The sequence below is a fragment of the Vulpes vulpes genome, chromosome 12 (assembly GCF_048418805.1).
Source record: "Vulpes vulpes isolate BD-2025 chromosome 12, VulVul3, whole genome shotgun sequence".
Classification (NCBI taxonomy): domain Eukaryota; kingdom Metazoa; phylum Chordata; class Mammalia; order Carnivora; family Canidae; genus Vulpes; species Vulpes vulpes.
In genome coordinates, this window is record NC_132791.1 from 39,373,587 (window position 1) to 39,398,908 (window position 25,322).

Genomic DNA, 25,322 nt, shown 5'->3' on the forward strand with positions numbered 1-25,322 from the left:
CTTTGAAGTATAGACTCATCATCATTTACACTTTGTGAAGTGAGGAAACTGAGGCATAGAGCAGCTAAGTGCCTTTTTCACACGCACTTGTTAACCTAGATTAATGTCCCAAATCCCAAACTAGGGTTTGAATCCTGTTTCTTTCAGTTAATTGTTCATTCATATGACTCAAGTAGCTACAAAATGAAATATCAGAAAATATATATATATATATATATATATATATATATAATTTTTATTCTTATTTTTATTTTTTTACAGCAGCACTGTTGACAATTTGGGCCAGGTAATTTCTTTGTCGTGGGCTGGGAGGCAAACCAAGGGCAGGTGGCGTGTCCTGTGCATTGCAGGATGTTTACAGCATCTCTGGTCTCTACCCACAAAATGCCATTATCACCCTCTTCCCAGTTGTGACAATCAAAGCTGTATCTAGACGTTGCCAAAAGTTGAGAATCATGCACATATCTTAGAAAATACCATACATATGTATTAAGCAATCATGCTTTATGGTCAAATACTCTTTTATCAGCGCCATCTTTCTCAATACTCTAATAAAGTACAATAATAGCCAAAGAATCCAGAGTAAGAACTGGAAAGAACATGTGAGGATCATTTATCCTAACATTTTTTTCAAATTTTGTGAAATATGATGTTGATAGGGCTGGGGAGACTAAAGGTTCTGGTGGTCAATTTAGCTTGGGAAACAGTGGGTAAACAAGTTCCCTTCATTCATTGAACAAATATCTATCAAGCACTAACTGTCAGCCACTCTCTAAGGGACATGGGAATATATCAGTGAACCAAAGACTTCTGTGTACTTGGGAGCATGCTTCATATCTAAATAAATTAAATAGTATATTCTACATGATACTGCTTTGGAAAATGAAAAAGTTGGTTGGGATAAGGGGAATCACAGGTGCTGGAATTTAGGGATGGATTGCAGTTTTAAATTGGGTGTTTAAATGGCTTTTCTTATATTCATAGCAAAAGTTAGAGAAACATCAACAAAATGTTAGCTGAGAATCAACCAATTATGTGAAATCTACAATAAAAGTGTAGTATATCTAATATTATTACTTATAAATTGTATCCTATACATTCTTAAATCAGTATTAAACACACACACGTGCACGCGCGCACGCACACACCTCTTCCCTCCAGAGTCCATTGTTAAAATATTTATAACCATGTCACTGCTTATATGAATAAATAAAATGTAGCAAGGAAAAATGTAAATTTAAAATATATGCTAAAGGAAAACAAATGAAAAGGCATAAAAATGGAGACAGGAAACAAAGCAACACAGTCTTCTTGTGCCACACTTTGAGATTGTGTTGTGTGTGGCAGAGGGACCAGAGGTCCTGTGATCTCCAACCCAATTTAATCTCCACTGACCAATCCTATGTCTTCCGTTCACAGCAGTGGTTTTTGGGAATTAAAATTCAGTTTCCTCATTAAATAAATTTTTCTATTGTAATAAGTATCCCATAGTCACTGAGGGAGGAGTTTCTTGAGGATGACTTACCTCTGAGGATGAGTTACCTCTAAGGGACATTTGGAGATTTCTAGAAATAGTTTTATTTTCTTAAGATTTTATTTATTTGAGAAAAAGGGAGAGCACAAGCAAAGTGAGGGGCAGAGAGAGAAGCAGACTCCCTGCTGAGTAGAGAGCCCAATGCTGGACTCAATCCCAGGACCCCAGGATCATGACCTGAGCTAAAGGCAGATGCTTAACCAACTGAGCCACCCAGGCATCCCTGGAAACAGTTCTAATTTGGAGGGGCTGATGTGATTGCATCTAGTGGGCAGAGGAGAGGGATGATGCTAACCATCACAGGCACAGGATAGCCTCAGCAACAAAGAACTGTCTGGTCCCAAGGTCAGTAGTGTCCAGGTTGAAAAACCATGACCTGAGGGCTCAAGGAGTTCTCACTTCTTGCTAAATGACTTGAAATGATCGCCATTTGGGTTTGACATAAAGTATGTCCATGAACTTCATTTCTGATCTTAGATTGAGCTTTGCCCAATGGTGACAAGAGAAGGAAGGAATCATTAAAATGTGAAGACTCGACTCAAGTCTTGTCTACATGACCCCACCACATTCAGAGCTTTCAAAATTTCTCTCATGGGCTCCTGCATCTGGTTGTCTATATGACGCCCAGAGAACAGCTGTGTGACTTCCTGCAGGGGGAATTCCTAAGTGATTGACTACATCTCTTTTCTTCTAGGTGTTTGCATAGAATTTAAGCTACAAGCCTCAGCAATAGAAAGATCTCAAACAGTACTGCAAAACCCAGACACATTCAAAACATGTGTTGCACATATCCTGTCGGTGTGCATGTGCTTTGTGATTTAAATATTTTTCCGAAAAATATATAGCATGACTTAGTTTCATGGCTTTTCAATAGATCTTTATTATTTGTAGGTAGGAATTTTAAGACAAGAAACTAGAACATTGTGTAATGACAACTTTATCCTGTAAGCAATATGCCACATTCTAATTGTGCATCAGGGAAATGCATGCACTTTCCCAAACACCAAAGCCCTTTATGGTTTGAAACTGAACAGCACTCTCCATGGTCCCTTTATGGATCTAGATCAGCAATCAAATTGCATTTAGCTTTAGGCCTTGAGGTCACCTGGATCTGCAGAGTGACAATGATGAATTTTTGCTTGTCATGGTTCCCATTAGCAGTGGATGGATGGATGGATCCTCAGGAGATTGGATGTTGAAACTCATTTAAACCTTAGTGAGACTTAGCTGAAATCCACCCATCTTTATCTATTCCATTCATTCCCACTGCTCTTCTTTCCTTTCTGTTTCATCTCTCTGTCCTTTCCCCTAATCCATCTTGTTGATTTTTTTCTCCCTTCTCACTTAGCAGGGTCCTGAAGGAATTCTTTGCCACGTTATTTTTATTGGCATTTATAATAGCTTCGTTGCTTGTTATCTTGTGATTCTTTAAGCATAGCCATTTATGTCTTTATTTCTTGACTGCTCCATGCCAGATTTGAATTCAGTTACATCAAAGACCCACGAGTATCCCAGTATTTCTAATATGAGGATTCTGTTTTCATGTCGAAATTTTATAAAGCCCAGCATGCCAGTAACAATAAATTTCATATGTATCGATTGAATAAACATGTATGTTCATATAGATTCAATGAACCTCTACCATAATTCCATGCCCCCAAACTACCTTGCCTCACTGGCCCCTGGTCCTTGGAGTAAGAGAAAGAGAGTGCTTTTGAGTTTATCTTGCTGGTGCGCTTAGAGTATATGACTGTGACACATGATTGGTACAAAGACATCAAGTGGATAGTAGGGGATAAACTTACTCTCTAATATGAATGGTCTCCACGAAAGCCTGGAGAACCTTGTGAAACCCGTGCCCTACATGGCAGTACCCAGAATTTATAGTTGTGTGAGGAAAATATTGTAAAAAATGTATTAAGAAATCTAGAAGACAGCCTATATCTGAGTGGAAGATTGGGAAAACAGTAAGACAACCACTGAGAGTTTTGCCAATGTAGAAATAAAGGAAAATGAGAGAAACAAAAGTAAGAGAAGAAGTGTATTGGATGATCATAGTGAAGATTGCTTGTGTCTTATACAAGCATGTCTCTGATTTTCTCTGGTTTTCTGAAAAAGAGAAAAAAAGTTTCTCTATTATGAGGAGTAGACAGTTTCCATCTGATGTTGGGCTTGCTAAATCTACTGTGGGAAAAAGACCACCCCCTATTTATCAGGTTTATTCAGTTGTATAGCTGCATGCAAGCTACATGCCCTTTTATATGCACAGAAGAAGGAACAGATTATGATTGTAAAACCCATGCACGTTGTAATTCCTAGGTATATCCTGAAAGGTAACCAGTTATTAAAACTGAACCCAAGTTCAGAGATGATCTGTGTCTGGAACCTTCTTGATGTACCAGCAAAGGCCAAAAAAATAAGGGAGAAGATTTCTTTATCAATATCCTTTCCAGAAATAAATGTTCCCTTGAATTTTATCACTGCTGGTTCCTTCAGAGCATTCACGTTGGAGTCCCTCTGCAGGCTTTTAACCTTGGTTTCTGCATTTGTAAAACAGAATTCTAATACTTACTCTTTCTACCTCACAGCATTGTTGTAAGCATCAGATGAGATTGTTAGTAAGAGTTCTTTTTGAACTAAAATGTACCAAATAAGCATAAGGAATTTTTAGCAGTGGTGTAGGCTGAGGAACCACTTCTGTCACCATGATATGAGCCAGTGGTTCAATCTCCTACCAAGCAGAGGATCCCTAAAGGCATTTACCAAAATGTTTTTCCCTTTTCTTTTCCTTTCATTTACAGTTTGGAACTGAAATGGTCTCATATTGAGTGGTCACAGACGGAATTTGAGGTCTGCGAGAGTGTGGGCATGTTGCCCTTGGAAATTACCAGAAGGGGATATTCCATGGACTCAGCCTTCGTGAATGTAAAGGTAACAAGTCAAAAATGTAAACTGTTGGGCTAAAATTTGTGTTGCTGTTTGGTGCCTTTGATTATTTTCTTAAAAAGAAAACGAGAGTAACAAAGGAAATTTCAAATTGCTGAAATATCGCCTTATTTTAGAGATTTTACATCTAATGTTTTCTGTCCTTTCACCCTTGATCTAGCTTAATTAGTTCCTAGATGAGATATTTCAGACTCATTTTTTAGTTTTTACATCTGGTCATTGAGCCTTGAAGCTTGACCTTACAGCGAGATATATCCAACCTGGTGACCTCGGGCCAAACTCTGCTTTGGAAAAGAAGGTGTGTATGCAAGACATCCTGTGAGGTCTCCAGAGCAAAGTGCAGCCCCCAGATGGCTTTCTCTTAGTATGCCACCAGGATCACTTCCTGTGGTCTCAGGGGATGAGGGAAATCAAGGGGCAAACTTATCTTAAGAGTCACCCAAGTTAAAATTAAGAGAGCATATATCAATCCAGGCCTCTGAAATATAAGGAAAATTCATTAATCACTTTAAAATTAGTCAACTGGTTTCCTTTCCATTGGCATGGACCAGGGAGCACAACCTATGGCTTCCAGAATTGAAGGATTTTTTGGGGAGTTGCTATCATAGTAACACTTCAAGAGAATGACAGCTTGAAAGCTTTTATGAACTAACAGTAGTGAGCGAGCCTTGAAGACTCCGCTCCTCAATCTGATGAAAGGGGGGAGTGATATTAGCTTCTGGAAAAAAGGTCCATCTCAGTTCAGTCGCAATTATATTAATAAATTCAAATCACCCTCAGAGCCTTGTGCACTTAAATCCTACCATATCCACATTTGGTATTTACCTGTCCAGTAGGCAAAAGCTCTTTTTCCCAGTGGATGTTTTATTATTATTGAAACATTAGACAACTTGGAATGCCCTATAATTTCCCAACAGATTGTTCATGCAAAATGAAATCTGCCTGAATGGTTTTTAAATAATGCTTTGGTCTTCTATAGAAAACGCCATATGCTCGAGTCTAGAGTTTTGGGCCACATACCATTCACCTGGCCAGGTAGAAAGAACATATGTGGTGTGACATGGAACACTTTTGTCTACTTAAGCTGAACGCACACCATGAATCTACAGGCCTTCATCAGACACAGCCCTGAGCCCTCAGGGACAGCTCCACCCAGAGTGCAGGTGCCACCATTACCCAGAGCATATTGGCTACTGGATCAGAGGCAGAGGAAGGGAAAGCACGTTGACTTGTGTTGTTTGCCCCAGTTTGAATCGTGCACCTTCACCAGGCTGATTGCTCCAACCAGCTTGCCTCAGACTGTTCCTTTTCCCACACAGGAGTCTGTTAGCTCAGTGGTGGTAAATACTAAGTAATTGTATGTGCAAGAGCCATGTGGAGAAATGTGACTTCCAGCATATGGTGGATACAGGTGTACAATGGGCTGCCTTTTCACAATGAAAGGTTGTTCAGGAGGAGCCTTGGCATTGTAGGCAAAGAACAAATGGAGGCTTCGGAGGAAATAGTCTCTTCAGCACAGTTTCCACTGCAGACCCATTAGCAGATCTTAGGGCCTTTGGTGATGAATGGAGGTAATGTCTAAAGCCATAAAAATAGGAACATTTATCTTTTCAATTGTGCACTTCATTTCTTTGTATGAAAGTGAAGAAATAGAGTCACCCATTTTCTCGGCCATCTTACATGTCTAAAAAAGGGCAAAGTGACCCCTGCCTATCATGGTTACATGGGATTCTCATTTGATGACTTCTTTTTCAAACTGGTCAAGGACACTGTTCTTAACATGGATTTAGACTCCCTCTGGGGAAGATAAGGCCATGGCTTGAGAGCCCTAAATCACCTCTGGTTTTTAGCCCTGGGAGTGAGGAACAGGAGATCAGTAAATAGTCTCTGTAAACTAGCACCATTTTTGTTGTTGCTAACTTACTTGATGGAGCCTCAAAAGCCCTCAGTTGTGTGTGTATGGGTTAATTTTGTGTGGCCGTTCACCAGGTCTGCCATCCCCATTGAGCTCTTCTTCATTTCTGTGGAGAGGGGTGGTTTCATCCGGATAGGAAAATGGACCAAACTTGTATATGGTCAACTTGTCTAAGGCGTCAGTGCCCTGAAACTCACAGGATACCCCAAAGCTACTTGTTGGGAGCACCTGCTATTGCTTCTTCTCCCCCTCTCTTTCCTCTGAGGCACAATTTCAAAGCCAGCTTGGGGAAGAAGGAAGGTAATAAATGGACACTCATAATGAAGAGAAAAATATTATTTAGAATTTATGTTGCTTTCTTCAATGACTGAATTATTTATAAAGATGTGAAAAAGGAAAAAAGTTAACTTTAAGGAAGATCCATGTAGCCTAAATCTAAAATGGTTTATTATAATTAAAGAAAAAACTTTATGTTAAAAACAGATTTAAGAGCATGGCTTTGGGGTGGTGCCTGGCTGGCTCAGTCAGTAGAAAATGCAACTCTTGGTCTTGGAGTCATGAGTTCAAGCCCCATGTTGGATATACAGCCTCCTTGAAAAAACAAGGATAAGTTTAGTCTATTATGGTATTAGACTAGATGTTTCTCAATTAAAATATATTTTTATTAAAAAAGGACATTTGTCCCTTTTAAGGTCAACCAGGTGTCAGCTACAGTTGGAAAAGACTTCACTCTGACTCCATCTAAACTGATTCAGTTTGACCCAGGTACGTTTCATGTCTACAGTTTGTTTCCTATTTTTGTAGGAGTGTGTGGAGATCATGGGGACCCTCTTCAGCCACTCCAAGAGAGATCAGGTTGGACTTGAAGTTTTGTCCTTCATTTTTCACTTTATCACAAGTGAATATTTATTTAAGATGAGAAGAAAGCCTATAACAAATATAAGTATCAAAGCAAACACCCAAAAAATCCAGAAAAGAGTGTCATTTGAAAAATTATTTGGGGGCACCTAGATGGCTCAGTTGATTAAGCATCTGACTTTTGATTTTGGCTCAGGTCATAAGATCGAGCCTCACATCAGGGTCCATACTGGTTGTGGAGCCTGCTCAAGACAGATTCTCTTTCTCCCTTTCCCTTTGCCCCTTTCCCTCCTAAAAACAAACAAACCAAAAACCAAACCAAAACAAAACAAAACAAAAAACAAATAAATAATTACTTGGCGTCCCTAACACAAAGCTGAACTAATTGAACTGTCTCTCGTATTTTGATGGAAATTTTCAGAAAGTCCTATTTGCCTCAGGTCATTTCTTTTTTTTTTAATTTTTTTTATTTATTTATGATAGTCACACACAGAGAGAGAGAGAGGCAGAGACACAGGCAGAGGGAGAAGCGGGCTCCATGCACCGGGAGCCCGACGTGGGATTCGATCCCGGGTCTCCAGGATCGCGCCCTGGGCCAAAGGCAGGCGCTAAACCGCTACGCCATCCAGGGATCCCGCCTCAGGTCATTTCTAAATGTTTTCTCTTGGAATAGGTTGATATGAGGAGATTCCAGGAAGATTAATTAGATAGCACATATTTTGTTTTGAATCAGTGGAAAAATTTTGCCAGGTGCAAAAGGGAATATAAAAGTATGGTGCCTGCCCTTAAAGGTGTTCTCATGTGGGAGAGAGAGACATGAAAACAACTCACTAACAGTATGTTGGGACCCAAAAGATGAGCCATTGTTCTGGTGAAGGGAAATTCTGGAAAACTTCCCAGAAGAGATGGTGTTTTGAATAAGTAGAAGAAGAAGAAGATTTCGGGGTGGAGGACCAACACACTTTTGGGGAGCTGTGTCTAAAGCACTGAGGCTGGAGCCACACCTCCCTTCCCTGGCTTCTGTAGAAGGGGCAGGTAGCTCTCTTTCACTGCATGGTTCTCTCTTTCCCTCTGGTCTGGGATGGACATGGATCACCTGGCCACTGGCAGATAGAAAAGGCCTGGAGAAGCAGCCAGGGCCTGTGACTTCGTGCTCTCCTCAGAGGAAGTATTCTGCACTCTGAGAACATTCCACCAAGTCAAAACCCTTGCCATTATCTACCACTGTCATGTGATATTCCAAAGGCAGAAACGAATGGCCTAAATATCAGCACCATTACAAATTTGACAACCTTAATAGTAAACATAGAAAAGAAATGCCCTTGAGCAAACATTTCTCCATAGAAGGCCAACACATGGCAAATGTGAAAAATGAATGAAAATGTTCCACATCACTTGCCATCAGGGAAATACAAATCAAAACCACAGTGAGGAACGCCTGGGTGGCTCAGTGGTTGAGTGTCTGCCTTCGGCCCAGGGTGTGATCCTGGAGTCCTGGGATGGAGTCTCACATCAGGCTCTCCGCAGGGAGCCTGCTTCTCCCTCTGCCTATGCCTCTGCCCATCTCTTTGTGTCTCTCATGAATAAATAAATAAAATCTTTTTTTTTAATTTTAAAAGATACCACTTTACACTGGTGAGAATGGCTAAAATTAACAAGTCAGGAAACAACAAATATTGGTGAAGATGTGGAGAAAGGGGAACCCTCTTGCACTATTGGTGGGAATGCAAGCTCGTGTACCTACTCTGGAAAACAGTGTGGAAGTTCCTCAAGAAGTTAAAAATAGACCTACCCTATGACCCAGCAATTGCACTACTGGGTATTTACCCCTAAGGTAAAAATGTGATGAACCAAAGGGGCACCTGCACCCCAATGTTCATAGCACTGCAATGTCCACAATAGCCAAACTGTGGAAGGAGCTGAGATGTCCTTCAACAGATGAATGGATAAAGAAGATGTGGTATATGTACACAATGGAATATTACTCAGCCATCAGAAAGGACGAATGCCTCCATTTGCTTCACTGTGGATGGAACTGGAGGGTATTATGCTGATTGAAATAAGTCAATTAGAGGAAGATAATTATCATATGGTTTCAATCATATGTAGAATATAAGAAATAGTGAAAGGGGCCAGAAGGGAAGGGAGGAAACTGAGTGGTGAAAAATTAAAGAGGAAGACAAACTATGGGAGACTCCTAACTCTGGGAAACAAAGGGTTGCAAAAGGGGAGGTTGATAGGGGATGGAGTAACTGGGTGATGGACATTAAGGAGGGCACATGATGAGATGAGCACTGGGTATTATACTATATGTTGGCAAATTGAATTTAAATTGAAAAAGAAATTTAAAAAGAAAAATTACAGATATTAAAAAAAAGAAAGAAAAGAAATACCTTCCCGCCATTCACCACAAGTAGGATGATGTTTTGTGACTAGTTTGCTAAGGCTGCCCTCACAAAATATCACAAACCCAGTAGCTTAAAAACAGAAACTTATTTTTTCACAGTTCTGGAGGCTACAAGTTCAAGATTAAGGGGTCAGCAGGGTTGATTCCTTCTGTGAGAGAGAATCTGTCCCATGCCTGTCTTCCATGCCCGGGTGATTTGCTGGAATCTTTGGCATTCCTTGGCTTCTGCTGGATCTATACCAGACTCTGCCCTTGTCCCCACATGGCTTTCTTTGTGCCTGTGTCTGTGTCTAGATTTCCCCTTTTAATAAGGACATCACTCATAATGGATTAGAGGCCCCCTCTAGTACAATTTTATCTTAACTAGTTACATCTGTAATGACCTTATTTCAAATAAGGTCACGTTCTGATGTACTAGGAATTAACATTTCAACGTAAAGATTTTGAATGACCCAATTCAACCTATAACAATGATCCTTAAATTTGACATGAAACTACCCAAATACAATGATTGTCCTCCCACCCGTGATTATTTACATTTCTGACTTGTGTGAGTTTGTTCCTCAAGTGACCTATTTTGTAGAAGAGCTGTTCCCATTATGTATTTGATGATTATCCCAGGTTGCTTCAGGCTCTTGTGCTCTGGTCAACCTTAAGACGAAAGGTTCTGATGCATTTGCACTGTGTGTGTCCTTTTTATATTTCATGTTAAGGCAGTTCAAACCTTTCCATTTTTTGAGGAGTCAAGAGTCTTTGTTATATGTTGTCTCTATTATTTGTGGTCTGTTTATCACAAGATTTGAACTGATTGGGCTTTCAGTAAATATTGAGCAGCCTGCCAGGTCTCTGGATTGATTACAACTAGCAAGTATCACACTTAGAGGGGACTCTGAAATCCACCTCTCAGAGGTTCAACTGGATAAGATAAAGACCAATTTGTCTAGAAGAGTTTATTTTGAATAGATACTGATGACTTCTGGAGGCTCTAACTCGTCATGATCTTAGGGACTATTTAGACATTTTAAGGAAAAAAATCTCCTAAGTTAAAAAGAAACAATATTTACCTGTTCATTGTTTGGGAATTTACTAGCCAGAAATGGTTTCATAAGCTGAGGTCTTATTTTAGAGTATTTTAAAGTTCCTATGTCCACAGGTCCTGTAAATGTTTACTTACTCCTGTATCGTTAACCCTTGCCTCTTCTGGGTCTGGTGTCCCCACCCCCACACCCACTGCTTCTGCCCCAGGCCATCTGTTTGTTTCTTCAAAAATGTAGCCTCCATGATGGACGAAGAAACGGAGTGAGAATTCAGACAGTGGGATATTATAAGATTTGAGAACTTTGGGGAGGGTGCTGGAGAGAAACAGATAACGTCTCAGTCTAGTGAACTACGCCTTGCTGCCATTATACTGAACCCCAAACTAATCCTGCCTACTTTGCATTCAGCTCTTGTGACTGAGTCGAAGTGTAAATATTCTGAAGAAAATGATTGTTTTCCTTTTAAGTATGTGTTCTTGAAAGGTTTGCTGCTTTCTTAATTGCGACTAAATCATTCCTGAGAGTCAAAATGTTTTCCAAAGGAACAGATCTCTAACATGGTATTTACTAAAAAACATTGAGAAAATGTCTTTCAATAATGAAATCTGCTTTGCAGGAAAATATCCAGTAATTGACCACTCTGTAAAGTGGGCTATGTCTGCATAAAATGACACCTTTTCCTCAGCACCTTTTGTTTTATGGGAACAGGAGGCTGGTGCAAGCCTTCTGAAATTGCTTATAATCTCGGTGATTTAACAACTACTTTGCACCTTGAAAATGGGAGAGGAAGGAAAAAGAAAAACCCAGAAAGTTCTTACTTCCAATCTCATTAACCTAGAAAAGTTGGTTCTATATGCACACCTGGTAGGCATAGAAACAAAATTGAAATGCAAGCAAGCCAATCAGAAGGTTACTTAAATTTGGAATAGATTTGCTCTAACCGTCTGGTTCTACTCCATTAGGTCTTAGAAAAACTTTAATTTAGGGGGAGGGAGTGGGCAAGAGGGAGAAAGGGAACTATACTTTTTTAAAAATGATTCTTACAATAAGAGGGCAATTAGTTGGGATTTGGCATTTTTTGCATGTATCAGATTTTTATTTGAATAATGCTGAACTTTGTGGACTTTGAGAGTCAAAACAGTTCTTTGAACATTAAACTTCTTATCATTCAAGAACTTTCTTCACTGTCTGGTCTCTTATCCCTTCATTCCAGGTTTATTACAAAAGCTGCCTATGCAGTCTCTCTACTTCTAGCCTCTTTACCAGTCTTCCTGGGCCCTTAAATCTTTCTGCATAACACTGAGATAGATTTTTCTAAGCCCTGATTTTCAAGAGTCTTCCCTGTTGCCTATGGTTTAGAGTCTGAATCCAGCCACCTGGTGTCCAGGATTCTCTGCTCCCTGGCCACAGACTGCCCCCTGCTTTCTTACCACCTCTCTGATGGGAGCTCCGCTGCAGCCAGCTAATTCGCTCATTCTCTATGCAAGGCCTTGGCTCTGCTACCTTCCTGCCTTTGCTTATGCTGTTTTCTCACTCCCTCCCTCCAAAACCTTCCAACTCTGGAGCCTCCATACATCTCGTATTTACCATCTAGTCTGTATCTTGGCAGCTAATCATATGTAGCCTTGAATAGTGGACTCTTCTGGCATTTACATCTTCTCTTTTCCAAGATATTTTAAATTCCTTTATGTCAGGGTTTGCTGATGTTATACCCATGGTATCCTCCATAGCATCTATAGCAAAGGTAAGTATGTAATAGATACAAAATGTATATTTTGATGGGTCGATCTGTCCACCTATGAGGTGGGAGTTATATGGAATTTTATGTTTGGTGTTTCAACTTCTGTTTTTGCAAAGACTAGGAAAGTAATCGATTTATGAATTCACTTGATACTGAAAACTTAACAAACCACCTGTCAGCCTGGTTTTTTTAAATTAAATTATTTCAAATACACTTCATTTTTTTCCCTCTAAGTGCAGCCAGGAGTGAGATAAGTGAACAGTTTCATCTTTCCATTGGATTCTGTGGGGGATTGAGGAAACTTTGATTAGATCATGAAATCTGTATGTGACACATCTTCAAAAAGGAGGCTGTCATATAGATGGCACAATAGAGAGGCATAAATCTGCAGCAAATAATGTGCTTGGAGAAAGGATTCCAGATTTTCAGAAGAGAAAGCTAGAAAAAAAAATGTTTGCTTATACATAGATGGGTTTATGGGAATAAAAGCCCTCAAATAGCCAATGAGTAAATGCCAGGGAGTAAAAGCTTTCAAAACTTAGTCCTAGAAAGTTAAACCATAAATTTGTTAACTTTTTTTCCCCTTCAGCTTGAGCCTTTTTTTCTCTACAAAATAGTACTTTTTTTTTTTTTTTTCCTTCCACCACCTTGTCTTCTAAATAAACTAAGGGGGTTATCCTGTAATCCGCGTCATGGAAACTAGTCAGGGTTAGACAATCTCACAAGTTTCTTCCAGCTTGAATATTTGTGTTTCTGGGGTTCCACTGCGTCCCATCTTCACAGTGACAGAATGGCTCTGGATGTGCTTGTAGCATCAAAACGGTTCGGTGTTTGGTTCAAAGTTACTATGAACCAAGCTTGATTGTAGCTACATGAGCAGGGGCAGACAGAAAGAGAAAAAAATTGGCTCAGTCTGTTTCTAAAACCCCCAGCCCATAAATCCTCTCGAGGAGGATATCAAATATTGAGTATTACATCATTAGAAAAAGCATTTGTGGGCTAGAAGGATCTCAGGAAGTCAAGCAGCCGATGGAGGCAGCTGTCTTTAGAAATCAATCATTTCAAGGGTTCCATGAATAGCATGAAGTACCATCCAATAATCACTTTTAACTGTCTGTACAAACCTCTTAGGATTTTTGAAACTATTAAGATTTGAAGATTACAGTACTTGTTTCTTGAGAAGGGGCAGGTCGGGGGAAAAAATTAAGTCTTGGATCTCATCTCCTAACCATTTTTGTTGTCGTTGTTCATCCTTTGCATAATGCAGCTTACTTTTTTGTTACAGTGTTTGCATTGAAACGGAATCATCATTGTCCAGGAACAAACGTGGTCTTTTAATATTATTTGGGAGAACAGCAGGACTTCAGTGAGTTGGTAGCAGTACAATAGCTCACTTAGGCTACTGCAGCCGAGCTGTAGACATGTTAATTAATATATTTCTCTGACACCTAGGTGATTGAAATAGCAATTAAAGAGTAATTAAAATGTTTACTTCTTGTAGGAATGTCAACTAAGATGTGGAATATAGCAATTACCTATGACGGATTAGAGGAAGACGATGAGGCCTTTGAAGTAATTCTGAACTCCCCTGTGAATGCAGTTCTTGGCACCAAGACAAAAGCTGCAGTGAAAATTTTGGACTCAAAAGGAGGTATTCTTTTGATCCTCATCTTGAAATCAGGAGCGGTCCTGGCGCATAGCTGCTTGCTTTCAACAGCCAATGTGCTTGATAACGCCTTCAAATCAAAATGCTTAATTTCTTGTCAAGAAAGCAACCTCAGTCATATTGTAGGTCCTTTATTCTGGTTTCTGCTTCATATGGTTTTCCTCCCGCTAAGAGCTAGCGTTTGAGAAAAGCAACAAGTCAGTGGCATAGTTGGTTTCGTTTTTTTTTTTCCCTACCCGTTTGTTGTTCTCACCAAGGGGGAAACAACATTGGTGAGAATCTATCGACAATTATTTTCCCCCAGCATTTGTGGGGCTGTAATTATCTTCCTCTGTTGAAGAGAGCTCTTAATGCCTCAAATCTGAGCCCCCACTGTAGTGTGACCAGGAAAATTCTGAGAGGAAGGAATGGAGAAAAATAGATGTGAAAGATACAGCTGGCTGGGGGATTCGAGAGCAGCTGGAGAATATTAATGAATAACCTCGGGTTGTGGAGCCAAGTAGGTCCTGGATGATATATGCAAAAGAACAACCTGTGAACTAAATAAAATAAAACCAAGCACAGTCCTTGGTGCTCTGATTTTTTTTTTCCTGCCAAAGACTTTCTACTTAGGTGTCTATTTAGCATTTGACGAGTGTCCAGTTACCATGTGTGGACTTAGACCTATGAGGTTACACCTGCCGTACCCGTGGTACTTTTTCCCCACCTGAAATCCACTCTCACCTCTTCTCTTTCTCATCCTGTAATAAAGATAACCACTATCCCCTTTCCTTTATAATACTCATATTTCAACAATGTCTTCCCCCACCACCTTTAAGGCCAAATTCATTCCTTTTTCAGTAGACTTTTCTGGTCACAGTTAGTACATAAAATATATGAAAATACACACTTTACACATGAAGTACAAAATGTCCACACGAGGGTCGTGGGTTGAGATATTTGTCATACTAACTGGAAATGTTTCCAATAGAAGTCCCTCCGTTAAGATTTCCTGGATCTTTGTTCTGTAACAGTTGAATGCTAATTTTTATAACTGTTACTTGATTTCACTTCTTCAAACAATTCCAGTTTCTACCTGTAGGAGACTGGGGAAAGGATGAACACTTTGAAGTGTTTATAGAATGATACTTGATCAGTGAATAAATCTGAGGAATGCTGTGACATGAAGAAAGGTGAGGCAGTTTCCCCAGTATATGGTATGATTAGAAAATTATGACAATGGTTTTCATCTGTGGTTTGTGAAATCAATTTCATGACTTTATAATCACCCTGTAGAGGTGCAGAAGGGCACAGCTCTCCTGCGTGGAAACTGATGAAGAGTAAAGGAGTTTCTGGCAAATGGCAAAAAGGCAACATCTGGTGGGAAAACCATCCATCTAAGTTTAATGACAAGTGCTGCAGGGGCTGTGTCGATGTGATCACTTATCTGTTTGTGTACAATGAACTGACCTGCCATCTTTCATGCCTCCAGGACAGTGTCATCCTTCATATTCCTTCAACCCAAACAAGCACAATGCAAGGGAGAAGGGCATTTGGCACCCGCTGTCCCCAGGGTCTTCCTCATCCACCACTTCTGGTTCCTTTCATCTGGAAAGAAGACCCCTTCCATCTTCCAAGCGGCCAGCAGTCACTAGGGGAGACACCGGGCAGGGCTTTGATTCTGCAGATCCGTCTCGTATGAAGCTTAGGACCCAAGGGAATGGCAAAACAGTGAGGATGGGGAACTTCTGGGATGTGGTGTGTGGAGTACATTGTAAAACAATAAAAAAAAATTAATAAGTGTTCTGAAACACTGAAGAAGCTGATTTGCATAATGAAGGGGAGCCATGATTCATTTCACAAGTATGCAATTCCCCCCCCTTTTTAAAGATTTTGTTTTTAAGTAATCTCTACATCCAACATGGAGCTTGAACTTACAGCCCTGAGATCAAGAGTCTCATGTTCCAGGCAGCCCGGGTGGCTCAGCGGTTTAGCGCCACCTTCAGCTCAGGGCCTGATCCTGGAGACCCAGGATCGAGTCCCATGTCGGGCTCCCTGCATGGAGCCTGCTTCTCCCTCTGCCTCTCTCTCTCTCTCTCTCTCTCTGTGTGTGTGTGTGTCTCTCAGTAATAAATAAATAAAATTTTAAAAAAAAAGACGGGGATCCCTGGGTGGCGCAGCGGTTTGGCGCCTGCCTTTGGCCCAGGGCGCGATCCTGGAGACCCGGGATCGAATCCCACGTCGGGCTCCCGGTGCATGGAGCCTGCTTCTCCCTCTGCCTATGTCTCTGCCTCTCTCTCTCTCTCTGTGTGACTATCATAAATAAATTTAAAAAAAAATAAAATAAAAATAAAAATAAAAAAGAATCTCCTGCTCCACCAACTAAACCAACCAGGTGCCCCAAGGCAGTGCCTTTTGTATACAGATATCATAATGCTGCCCACTTCCTTAATCTGTACTAATTGAGGTGATAGATATACTGACCCATCCATGTGATTTCTGCTTTGGTTCCTTTTGTGATCAAAGCAGGGAATAACCAGTGACCCTGGAACAGAATGAGATTAAGTGATCTATTTGAGTGTGGCAACTGCGGCTTTGACCTTTATTATTAGCACAGGATTCTAATTGGCACACACTCATAAGTGTATGTGTGTGTGTGTGTTTTCTTGGACCTCTGTGTACTATAGATATATCAAAATAAAGAAGTCTTTTCTCTATAACTGAAACTTTGAATGTATGAGTCAATACTGGTAAGTGGTGATTGGGTCCAGTGATTTTAAAAATTCTAATGATTTGGGCATGTAAAGTCTTAGGACATAAAACATATGTTTTAACATTTTTTTAGACACAAGATCTTACTGAAAGGGTTTTACCCTGTTGCTAGTTATTATTCAGGCCAATTTTGCTCATATGTTGTATTTTGTTGATTTCAGGTTCTTCCATCCTCTGTTTATAGAAATGGAACCGACATCATCTATCATGTAAGTGTAATCTGAGAAACTTGCTAAATTTCTTGTATTTGTGGATGCATAATAGTCAGTGAAACTATTTTTTAATGTCTTCCATATTTATGTATTTCTCTTAAAGGCCTGTTTTGACATTTGCTTCTGAGGCTTGGGTGTTCAGAAAGAAAACCTTTTATCTTTCTGCTTTAGCCCAATTTTTTGATTGTTCATTTTTCCAGCAAACGTTTTTGTTTGCTACCTGGCTATTTGCTTTCTCTTTATTGGTGTTTTCTGGTTTCCTCAAGTATCATGGAATGGTTTCCCAGAAGCTGGAGGGAGACAGTTCTCCGTCTCGCAAAAGGAAGGCCAAAGTAGCCATCACCAGTCAGCCACAAAAGACAAGCCAAGTGGCAGTGCTGCCTCAAGCAGATAAGATGGAATCCACAAGTGACTCACACTTCTCCAGACAGGTAGGAAAATCTCTTTACTTCCTATTCATCTTACAACAGGCTATTTGCTGGGCCACAAAACAGCCTGCAGGCTTGGGGATCCTTTGCTGAACACAAAGGCTACCCAACAAATGAAGGAGGTGAGTGAGCGACTCAGCTTCTTTACGTCAAATCTGCAATCCCTCTCCTTCCCATAGGACCGATTGCCCTCAATTCCAAAGGACTGCACACCGGAATTAAAGGGACTTCTCCACTTCCACGAAAGCCTCCGGAAGCTGTACAAGTGTGATGGAATTACCTGGAAAGCCTGGAGCCCCCAAACCGAGGTGGGACACAGGATGAGCCGCAAAGTATCTTTGTGCGATGCTCTGCGATAAGCCAAGGGACAGGAAATGATCTGACTACTCATGCTAGGTCTACCTGCCTTGGAAGGTGAAGAGGCAAACAGGCCTGAGTGGTATTTTACGAATCACAAACCACGATCGTTAATCGATGCAGTTTAAGAAGGTCATCAGAATGTTAAAAGTGCAAAATGAAACAGTGTCAATTTTAGTAGTGTTTTCTGTGAAAAGCCATCACATTTCTCAAGGTGTAGCATTGGGATAACGGCTGACCTCCTTTCTGGTGCCAGAACCACTCTAGTCAAGCCGGGGGGACACATAGGACTCCTTATGCTGAGAGCAGATTCTAGATTTTAAAGACTATTCTGATGTGAACATGCACAACTGTATTTCAGGAGGTGGAAGGTGAAGCCTGCCCAGCTGGGTGGCACCATCATTCAGGCTACTGCCACTCTTTGGTCACAGAGCAGAAGGGCACCTGGAGCACTGCTGCCCGAGCTTGCAAGGAACAGTAAGAAACCCTATTTCACCTTAATTAGTGTTTTCTTCCCTCCTGTCTCTTTTCTCACCCAGCTGCAGGGTCACTTCATTCATTCATTCAAGTGCTAAGTGTCTGATATCTACTTGGTTTGGTTTCAGGAACCCTAGGAGAGTTCTGTAGTCCAGAATGGATCTGAGATTGAGCTTAATAGTATATTTTGATGTATCTCTTTATGTGACAACTGTGCCATTGCTGAAATTCTATTTTTTTAGCTTCTCCTGATCTTTTGAAGAAAGGCAGGAGCTTTTCCAAGTCAGTAGCACTGCAGGTTTTGTCTTCTTTTTTTTTTTTTTAATTAAGTAGGGATTCCTGCCCACTAATCTGAAAATACATAGCAATGAAAGGTCCTAAGGTATCAGACCTATGACAGTGTAAGAGACATTGATGGTTATGAAACCAGACAAGTTGGACAAAGGGTCAGTGGATAATGGAACACTTAGTGAAGGATGACTTGTGATCAAATAATGACAACAAAAATTTATCTAGCCTGGAAGGACTTTAAAGATGCATAAATACTTATCCCTGATACCACCCCTGCTTTTTGCCCACCTATAGGCATATAACTCTAACACTATAGTCACCTATAGTATATAACTCTCCAGAACAATGCAATTAGACTAAGATCCCCCATGGTTGGAAATTGAGACTAAAGAAGTCTCTAGTGAATAGCAGTCAGATCTTGCACTTTATCAAATTCAAAAATTTATGCTCATCTAAAAACACTGTAGAGAGTGAAAGAGCAGGGCACCTGTGGGGCTCAGTGGTTGAGCGTCTGCCTTCAGCTCAGGGCATGATCCTGGGGTCCTGGGATCGAGTGCCGCATAGGGCTTCCCTCAGGGAGCCTGCTTCTCCCTCTGCCTATGTCTCTGCCTCTCACCCCGTGTCTCTCATGAATAAATAAATAGAATCGTTATTAAAAAGAAAGTGAAAGAGCACACCACATTTGGGAAAGCTAATCTCCAGTTGTCCATCTGATCTAGGTCTCAAATAGAGAAAATACAAACGCTTCCTATAAATCAATAACAAAAAGACAACCTGATTTAAAAAATAGCAAAGCGGGGATGCCTGGGTGGCTCAGAGTTTGAGCATCTGCCTTTGGCTCAGGTTGTGATCCTGGAGACCTGGGATCAAGTCCCACGTCGGGCTCCCTGCATGGAGTCTGCTTCTCCCTCTGCCTATGTCTCTGCCTCTCTCTCTCTCTCTCTCTCTGTGTCTTTCATAAATAAATTTAAAAATCTAAAACAAATAGCAAAGGTCTTGAAGATTTCATCAGAAAAGATATATAATTGGTCGATAAGTGCATGAAAAGATGTACCACCAGGGAAGTGTGAATGAAAACCACAATGAAGGGATCCCTGGGTGGCGCAGCGGTTTGGCGCCTGCCTTTGGCCCAGGGCGCGATCCTGGAGACCCCGGATCGGATCCCACGTCAGGCTCCCAGTGCATGGAGCCTGCTTCTCCCTCTGCCTATGTCTCTGCCTCTTTCTCTCTCTCTGACTATCATAAATTTAAAAAAAAAAAAAAAAGAAAGAAAGAAAACCACAATGAAATACCACTTCAGACTCACTATAAAATCACAAAGACTGATGTTACCAAATGCTGCAGAGCAAATGGAGTTCTCATGTTTGCTGGTGGAAGTGAAAATGGTACAACCACTTTGTAGTGCCATTGGGCAGTTTCTTATAAAGTTATGTGCATTTTCCTATGACCTACCATCTCTCCTCCTAGGTATTTACCCAAGAGAAATAAAAATATATTGCTAGAGGAGCACCTAGCTAGTGCAGTTGGAGGAGCATGTTACTCTTGATCTTGGGGTTATGAGTTTGAGCCCCACGTTGGGAGTAGAGATTACTTAAATAGATAAAACTTAACCAAAAAATATGCACTAAAAATACATTTACAAGAATTCATAGCAACTTTTTAAATAATAATAGTTTGCATCATTTGTCTTTTTGTTGAGGGTTCTTTATATTTTCTCCATCAACAAGGAAACACATTTTCTTGACAATTTATTTTATAAATGATAAAATGGAATGAACTACTAAAACTTCCAACCATGTGAATAAATCTCAAAAACATGTAGAGAGGAAGCAAGCCAACATAAAAGAGTACATATTATACGATTTCATTTATATGAATAGGAAAAGCTAATTTGTTAGTTGGTGTTAGAAATTAAAAAAAAAACAATTATCTCTGGGAGGGATTGTAGGGTGACTAAAAAGCACAAGGTAAATTCTAGAATAATGGAGATGTTCTATGTCTTGCTCTGGTCTTACATGGATATACACAATTGTCAAAATTCATTGAATTGAATACTTAAAAATTTATGCATTTTACTGTATGTAAAATATAACTAGACTTTTATTTTTTAGAAGATTTATTTATTTATTTATTTGTTTGTTTGTTTGTTTATTTATTTGAGAGAGAGAGAGAGAGCATGCAAGAGCAGGGTGGGGAGGAACAGAGGGAGAGGGAGAGAGAATCTTAAACAGACTCTGTGCTGACTATGGAGCCCAACACAGGGCTTGATCTCACAACCATAAGATCACCACCTGAGCTGAAACCAAGAGTTGGGCACTTAACTGACCATGCCACCCAAGCACCCAATAACTAGATTTTTATAAAGCTAATAAATATTTTAAAAGTGTGGGGCATCAGGGTGGCTCAGTCGGTTAAGCATCTGTCTCTGGCTCAGGTCATGACCCCAAGGTCCTGTGATCAAGCCCTGCATCAGGCTCCCTGCTCAGTGGGGAGTCTGCTTCTCCCTCTTCATCTGCCCCTCTCCTCTACTTGTGCTCACTCAAGTGTGCTTTCTCAAATGAGTAAATAAAACCTTTAGAAAAATATATTTTAAGTCTTTTAAAAAACTGGTCAAATCTACCACCCTTTTTTTACTGATGTATTTCATATCTTAAGTATAAATAAGAGTCTATAGAGGTTAATAGGTGTCTTTCAGGTTTTTGTTGATGAGCAGGTGATATAAAATAAGTTAAACTATTTTTTAAGATTTTATAAATAATTATTATTTAAATACATATGTTCCCATAATGCTGTATGTTAAGGAACAATGAAGACATTCTTCCAAATTACTGGGTGTCCTACTTTTATTTAAAATTTGCCTTGATGCATTGATAGCTCAGGTAGGAATAGCAGTATAGATTTTTTTTCTCCTTGAGGAAAGAGCTCTGGTGCAGAATGAAAAGCTCTCTGATGTAGCAAGAAGACTGCAATATATTATGAAGAGGAGAGTATGGTTTCTATGCTGACAAAAGAAGGGGAGTACAGAAGTGCAGGTATACTGTAGCCAAGGTTACTATAATCAAACTGCCACTGGGATTTGTTGGTAAAATACAGATGAACAGAGCAACAGAACTTCAGACCTTAAGTTTGAAGGTAGCCTTATTGTTCGTCTTCCAGTGGTATTAAATGACAGTGCAAGTAACTCTTCTGGCCTCTAATGAAGCTTTAACTGGTTGGTTCTTCATGTTATGAGAAAAGTAAAGACAACGTGTATTAAGTGGTATCTTTCCATCCATTCATCAATGTTGGCATAAGGTCACCAAGTATCTTTTCTTAGAAGGGCTGTTCTTTACTCTGATATTATGATCTTATAGCCTTTTGATAAATGACTCAAAACTCATGTCTTTAAAAAAAAAAAACAACTCATGTCTTTTGAAATAATGGCAATTTTTATAGTAGTATTGATATCTTCAGGGTGACCAACCTACATTAGTCCCCCAATATATTTTTTATTTTATTGATCCATCTAATTGCAGCTGGGTTTTAATAGTGAGTACAAAGAGTAGGAAGACTAGTTATATATCTATTAATCTCATCATAAATCTGTTAATATTATACAATTCACTCATCCCAGTAATACACTTGAGGCCCAAATTAATTTAAAAGTCTAGCTACTTCCTCTTGCATTTGACCTGAGATGTCATCTGCAACTTGGCTTTAAGCGCGTTTATACGCTGACCCTTTTACAGAAGGCTGACCTAGTTCGACGTGCCTCCCTGCCAATAACACCTTCTGAGTATATTACACTGTATGGTTTACAGAATTCTTTCACATACCACGTATACTGGCTTATTTGATCCTTCCATCACTTCTGTGAGGGAATCAGGTATTATTATCTACATTCTTCAGATAAAAGAGATTTGAGGAAGCAAGATCACTTGCTTGTGGCTCTAAGCAAGTAAGTGGAAGCTACAGGACTTCATTTTCTATGATACTCTCCAAAATAGCTCCATAACGATCTGTGACGAGCACACCTATGTTAATTTTGTGTTGAACTAACTTAAAGTAGGTTTCAAAACTATGTATTAGTATTTTGTATCTTTCACATCAAAGACATATTATGATTTTTATTAAATTATAGGACCTAAGTGTCTTTTGGATTGAAATCAAAGTAACCTTTCAGAGCAAACCCAAGGTATAATCAGGTTCTCTGTTTATAAATTCATTCATTCAACAAATATTTGTTTGGACAATTAATGTACTGGAAATGTCTAGACCAGCCTGTGTCTTAAAGTATTATCCCCCAGTACTGGCCCCACAACTAAATCATTCTTCATTCATCAATGAGCTTCAGAGAAATTGACACCATCTCTCTCCAGATGCAGCTGTCCTGTGTGGTGTCTTTCAACCCTGCATTTTACATCAGTAACATGTCATATAATCCTGACAATTCCTTCCCACATCTTCTCACAAAGCTCTGTTAGGAATGTAGAAGTCACTGGGGCACCTGGGTGGCTCAGTTGGTTGAGCATCAGACTCTTGGTTTAGGCTCTGGTCGTGATCTCAGGGTCGTGATCTCAGGGTCAAGAGATTGGACCCTGCATGAGGCCACTGATCAATGGGGAGTCTCCTTGAGATTCTCTCTCTCCTTCTGTCCCTTGCCCTGCTGTCTCTCTGTCTATAAATCAATCAATCAATCAATCAATCAGTCTTAAAGAAAAAGGAATGCAAAAGTTGCTGAATTTAAATGGCAGCATTTACCTTTTGTTAAGTTGATGTCTTACGATAGATCCAATTAAGAAGCTCTCTGGACCTAAATGTAAATAATGTGATTTACAAGCCATATTTGTTAATTGCATATGTAAGAAATATACTATTTCGTATTTAGAAATAGTATAAATGGAAGGATATTTTGTGCTAGAATAGCTTATTAAATCTATTGTAATGATGATGGAAAATTTGTCTTCCCTATTAATTCAGGGGTATTAAAGATCATACCTAATAGATCAAATATGATATAAGCTGGTTGAGAAGCAATTTTTTCATATTATTTTGAAGATATTTTGATAAACTCTAGTCTCATGGAATTGTTTTAAGTTCTAGAATGGTGATATCTTTTAAGATATAAAACTGAGAGAACTTCCAGAACAAAAAAATAGTTTTTAGGGACAATTGGAATTTTTCCATCATATTTTAGAAAAAGACTAATTATGTGTCTATCAGTAATAAAACTACTTCAAATTACACATTATCTGTTTACCAGATTTGTCCAGAACTTAAAACATCTATCAAATACTATTTCTGATGGTATCCAGGATTTGTAAAAGAGGTAAAGAAAATATATATGATGTAAGATTTTTATTTTTTTTTATTTTTATTTTTATTTTTTTGATGTAAGATTTTTAAAATATCATAAAAGCTTTCAACTTTCAATTTTTATATAAAAATGAGTATGAATATTTGATCTGATTTGTGTGATACTCAATACGCATTGTATTTCAAAAGGATGAGAATGATTACTCCAAGAACAGTTAATACTAGTTACAGACATTCCAGAAAATATCTAGCAATAAGTTAAAAGCAAACTAAAAGGAAAAATAAAAGATCTCCATATTCCTTTGGTTCAGTCTTTGTAAAAGAAATATTTTTGGACAGCAAGGCCACCTCTTCAGTATAATTTTATTGTGAACCCCAGGACCTCCTCTACCATTAAACCTGTTTTTTTTTCACCTGTTGGGCCTCCCTACCTCCCTTCTCTGGACTCATTACTTTTCAGGTTAATTATGTTCTCTTCTTTTCCACCCTCTTTGTCTTGAAAAACAGGCATTCTTCACTGTTTTGTACACCTGAATTCAATATAACCCTGTATATTAACAATACTGGAATTAAAATTAAAAACTTAATTAAAAATATATATAAAAGGAAGAAAAATAGGTATTCTCCTAGGAATTAGCCATTGCTTCTATGATATAAAATGTATAGTTTCGACATTTTACAACCTGGCTATTTACCTTCTCATGGATTAATTTTAGGAGATGGTTTTAGATTTTATAATTAGAATTAATATTAATATTAGTATGTTTTGGTATCAGGCATCATTAGTCAATTCTGGGCTGTGTTTCCTGGGGTTCCCTTCCCTGAAGGTCCTTTACAGAGGGTCATTTACAGCACCCACATTTCAAAAAGAACAGCAAATTTTGCTTTCCTCCTTGTCCCTAATCAGATTGCTAATTCAACTCAATCTTTATCTCCAATCTCCTTTCCTCTCCATTGGTGTTTTATTATTTTTCCAACCCAGAGGAGCTAGACTCCTAGATTAGGTATTTCTTGAATTTACATATTGTAATCTCATCTGCTCATTTCCTTAGGCAGTCATTGTACATTTGGTAATTCTATTATTATAAATCATTATCTAAAAAAAACCATTTTGTTTTCCACAGGAGTGTCTGGAACCCCTGCTGGCCTATCCTTAAAGAGTTACTCTGAAATACATCTATACATAATCAAAAACATTTCAAAGTAGATGTTTATTTCTTTAGCTAGAAAGATTAGTTTGTTTTTAATGCTACACTTTGAACACCTTCAAATTTCAGAGCTTTCAAAAGACTTTTATTTATGTGTTTCCCTCTATATTTTCTTTTTCAATCTCTCTCTATACATATCTATATAGAAAATGTTCACACTATTTGGTGTGTATATTGGCATAAAAGAAAAGGAATGTCT

The 25,322-nt window shown here is 39.2% G+C and overlaps 1 protein-coding gene across 13 annotated transcripts in view; it reads left to right on the forward strand.

Moving 5' to 3' along the window:
* Positions 1-25,322, forward strand: part of FREM1 (FRAS1 related extracellular matrix 1) — a 167,416-nt gene that overhangs the window by 133,501 nt on the left and 8,593 nt on the right. For 7 of the 13 annotated variants that reach the window (XR_011995551.1, XR_011995552.1, XM_072728241.1 and 4 more), the window contains 8 exons: positions 4,336-4,465; positions 7,088-7,160; positions 13,940-14,089; positions 15,576-15,814; positions 17,017-17,064; positions 17,334-17,498; positions 17,675-17,803; positions 18,214-18,329. Coding sequence is in view for 6 of the 13 variants with exons in the window: in XM_072728241.1 (XP_072584342.1) it covers positions 4,336-4,465; positions 7,088-7,160; positions 13,940-14,089; positions 15,576-15,814; positions 17,017-17,064; positions 17,334-17,498; positions 17,675-17,803; positions 18,214-18,329 (1,050 nt within the window). In the remaining 7 variants the exon portion in view is untranslated. Of the gene's footprint in view, positions 1-4,335; positions 4,466-4,640; positions 4,779-7,087; positions 7,161-13,939; positions 14,090-15,575; positions 15,815-17,016; positions 17,065-17,333; positions 17,499-17,674; positions 17,804-18,213; positions 18,330-25,322 lie in introns of those variants that run through there. The other 6 variants (XR_011995555.1, XR_011995554.1, XR_011995556.1 and 3 more) reach the window with 4 other exon arrangements.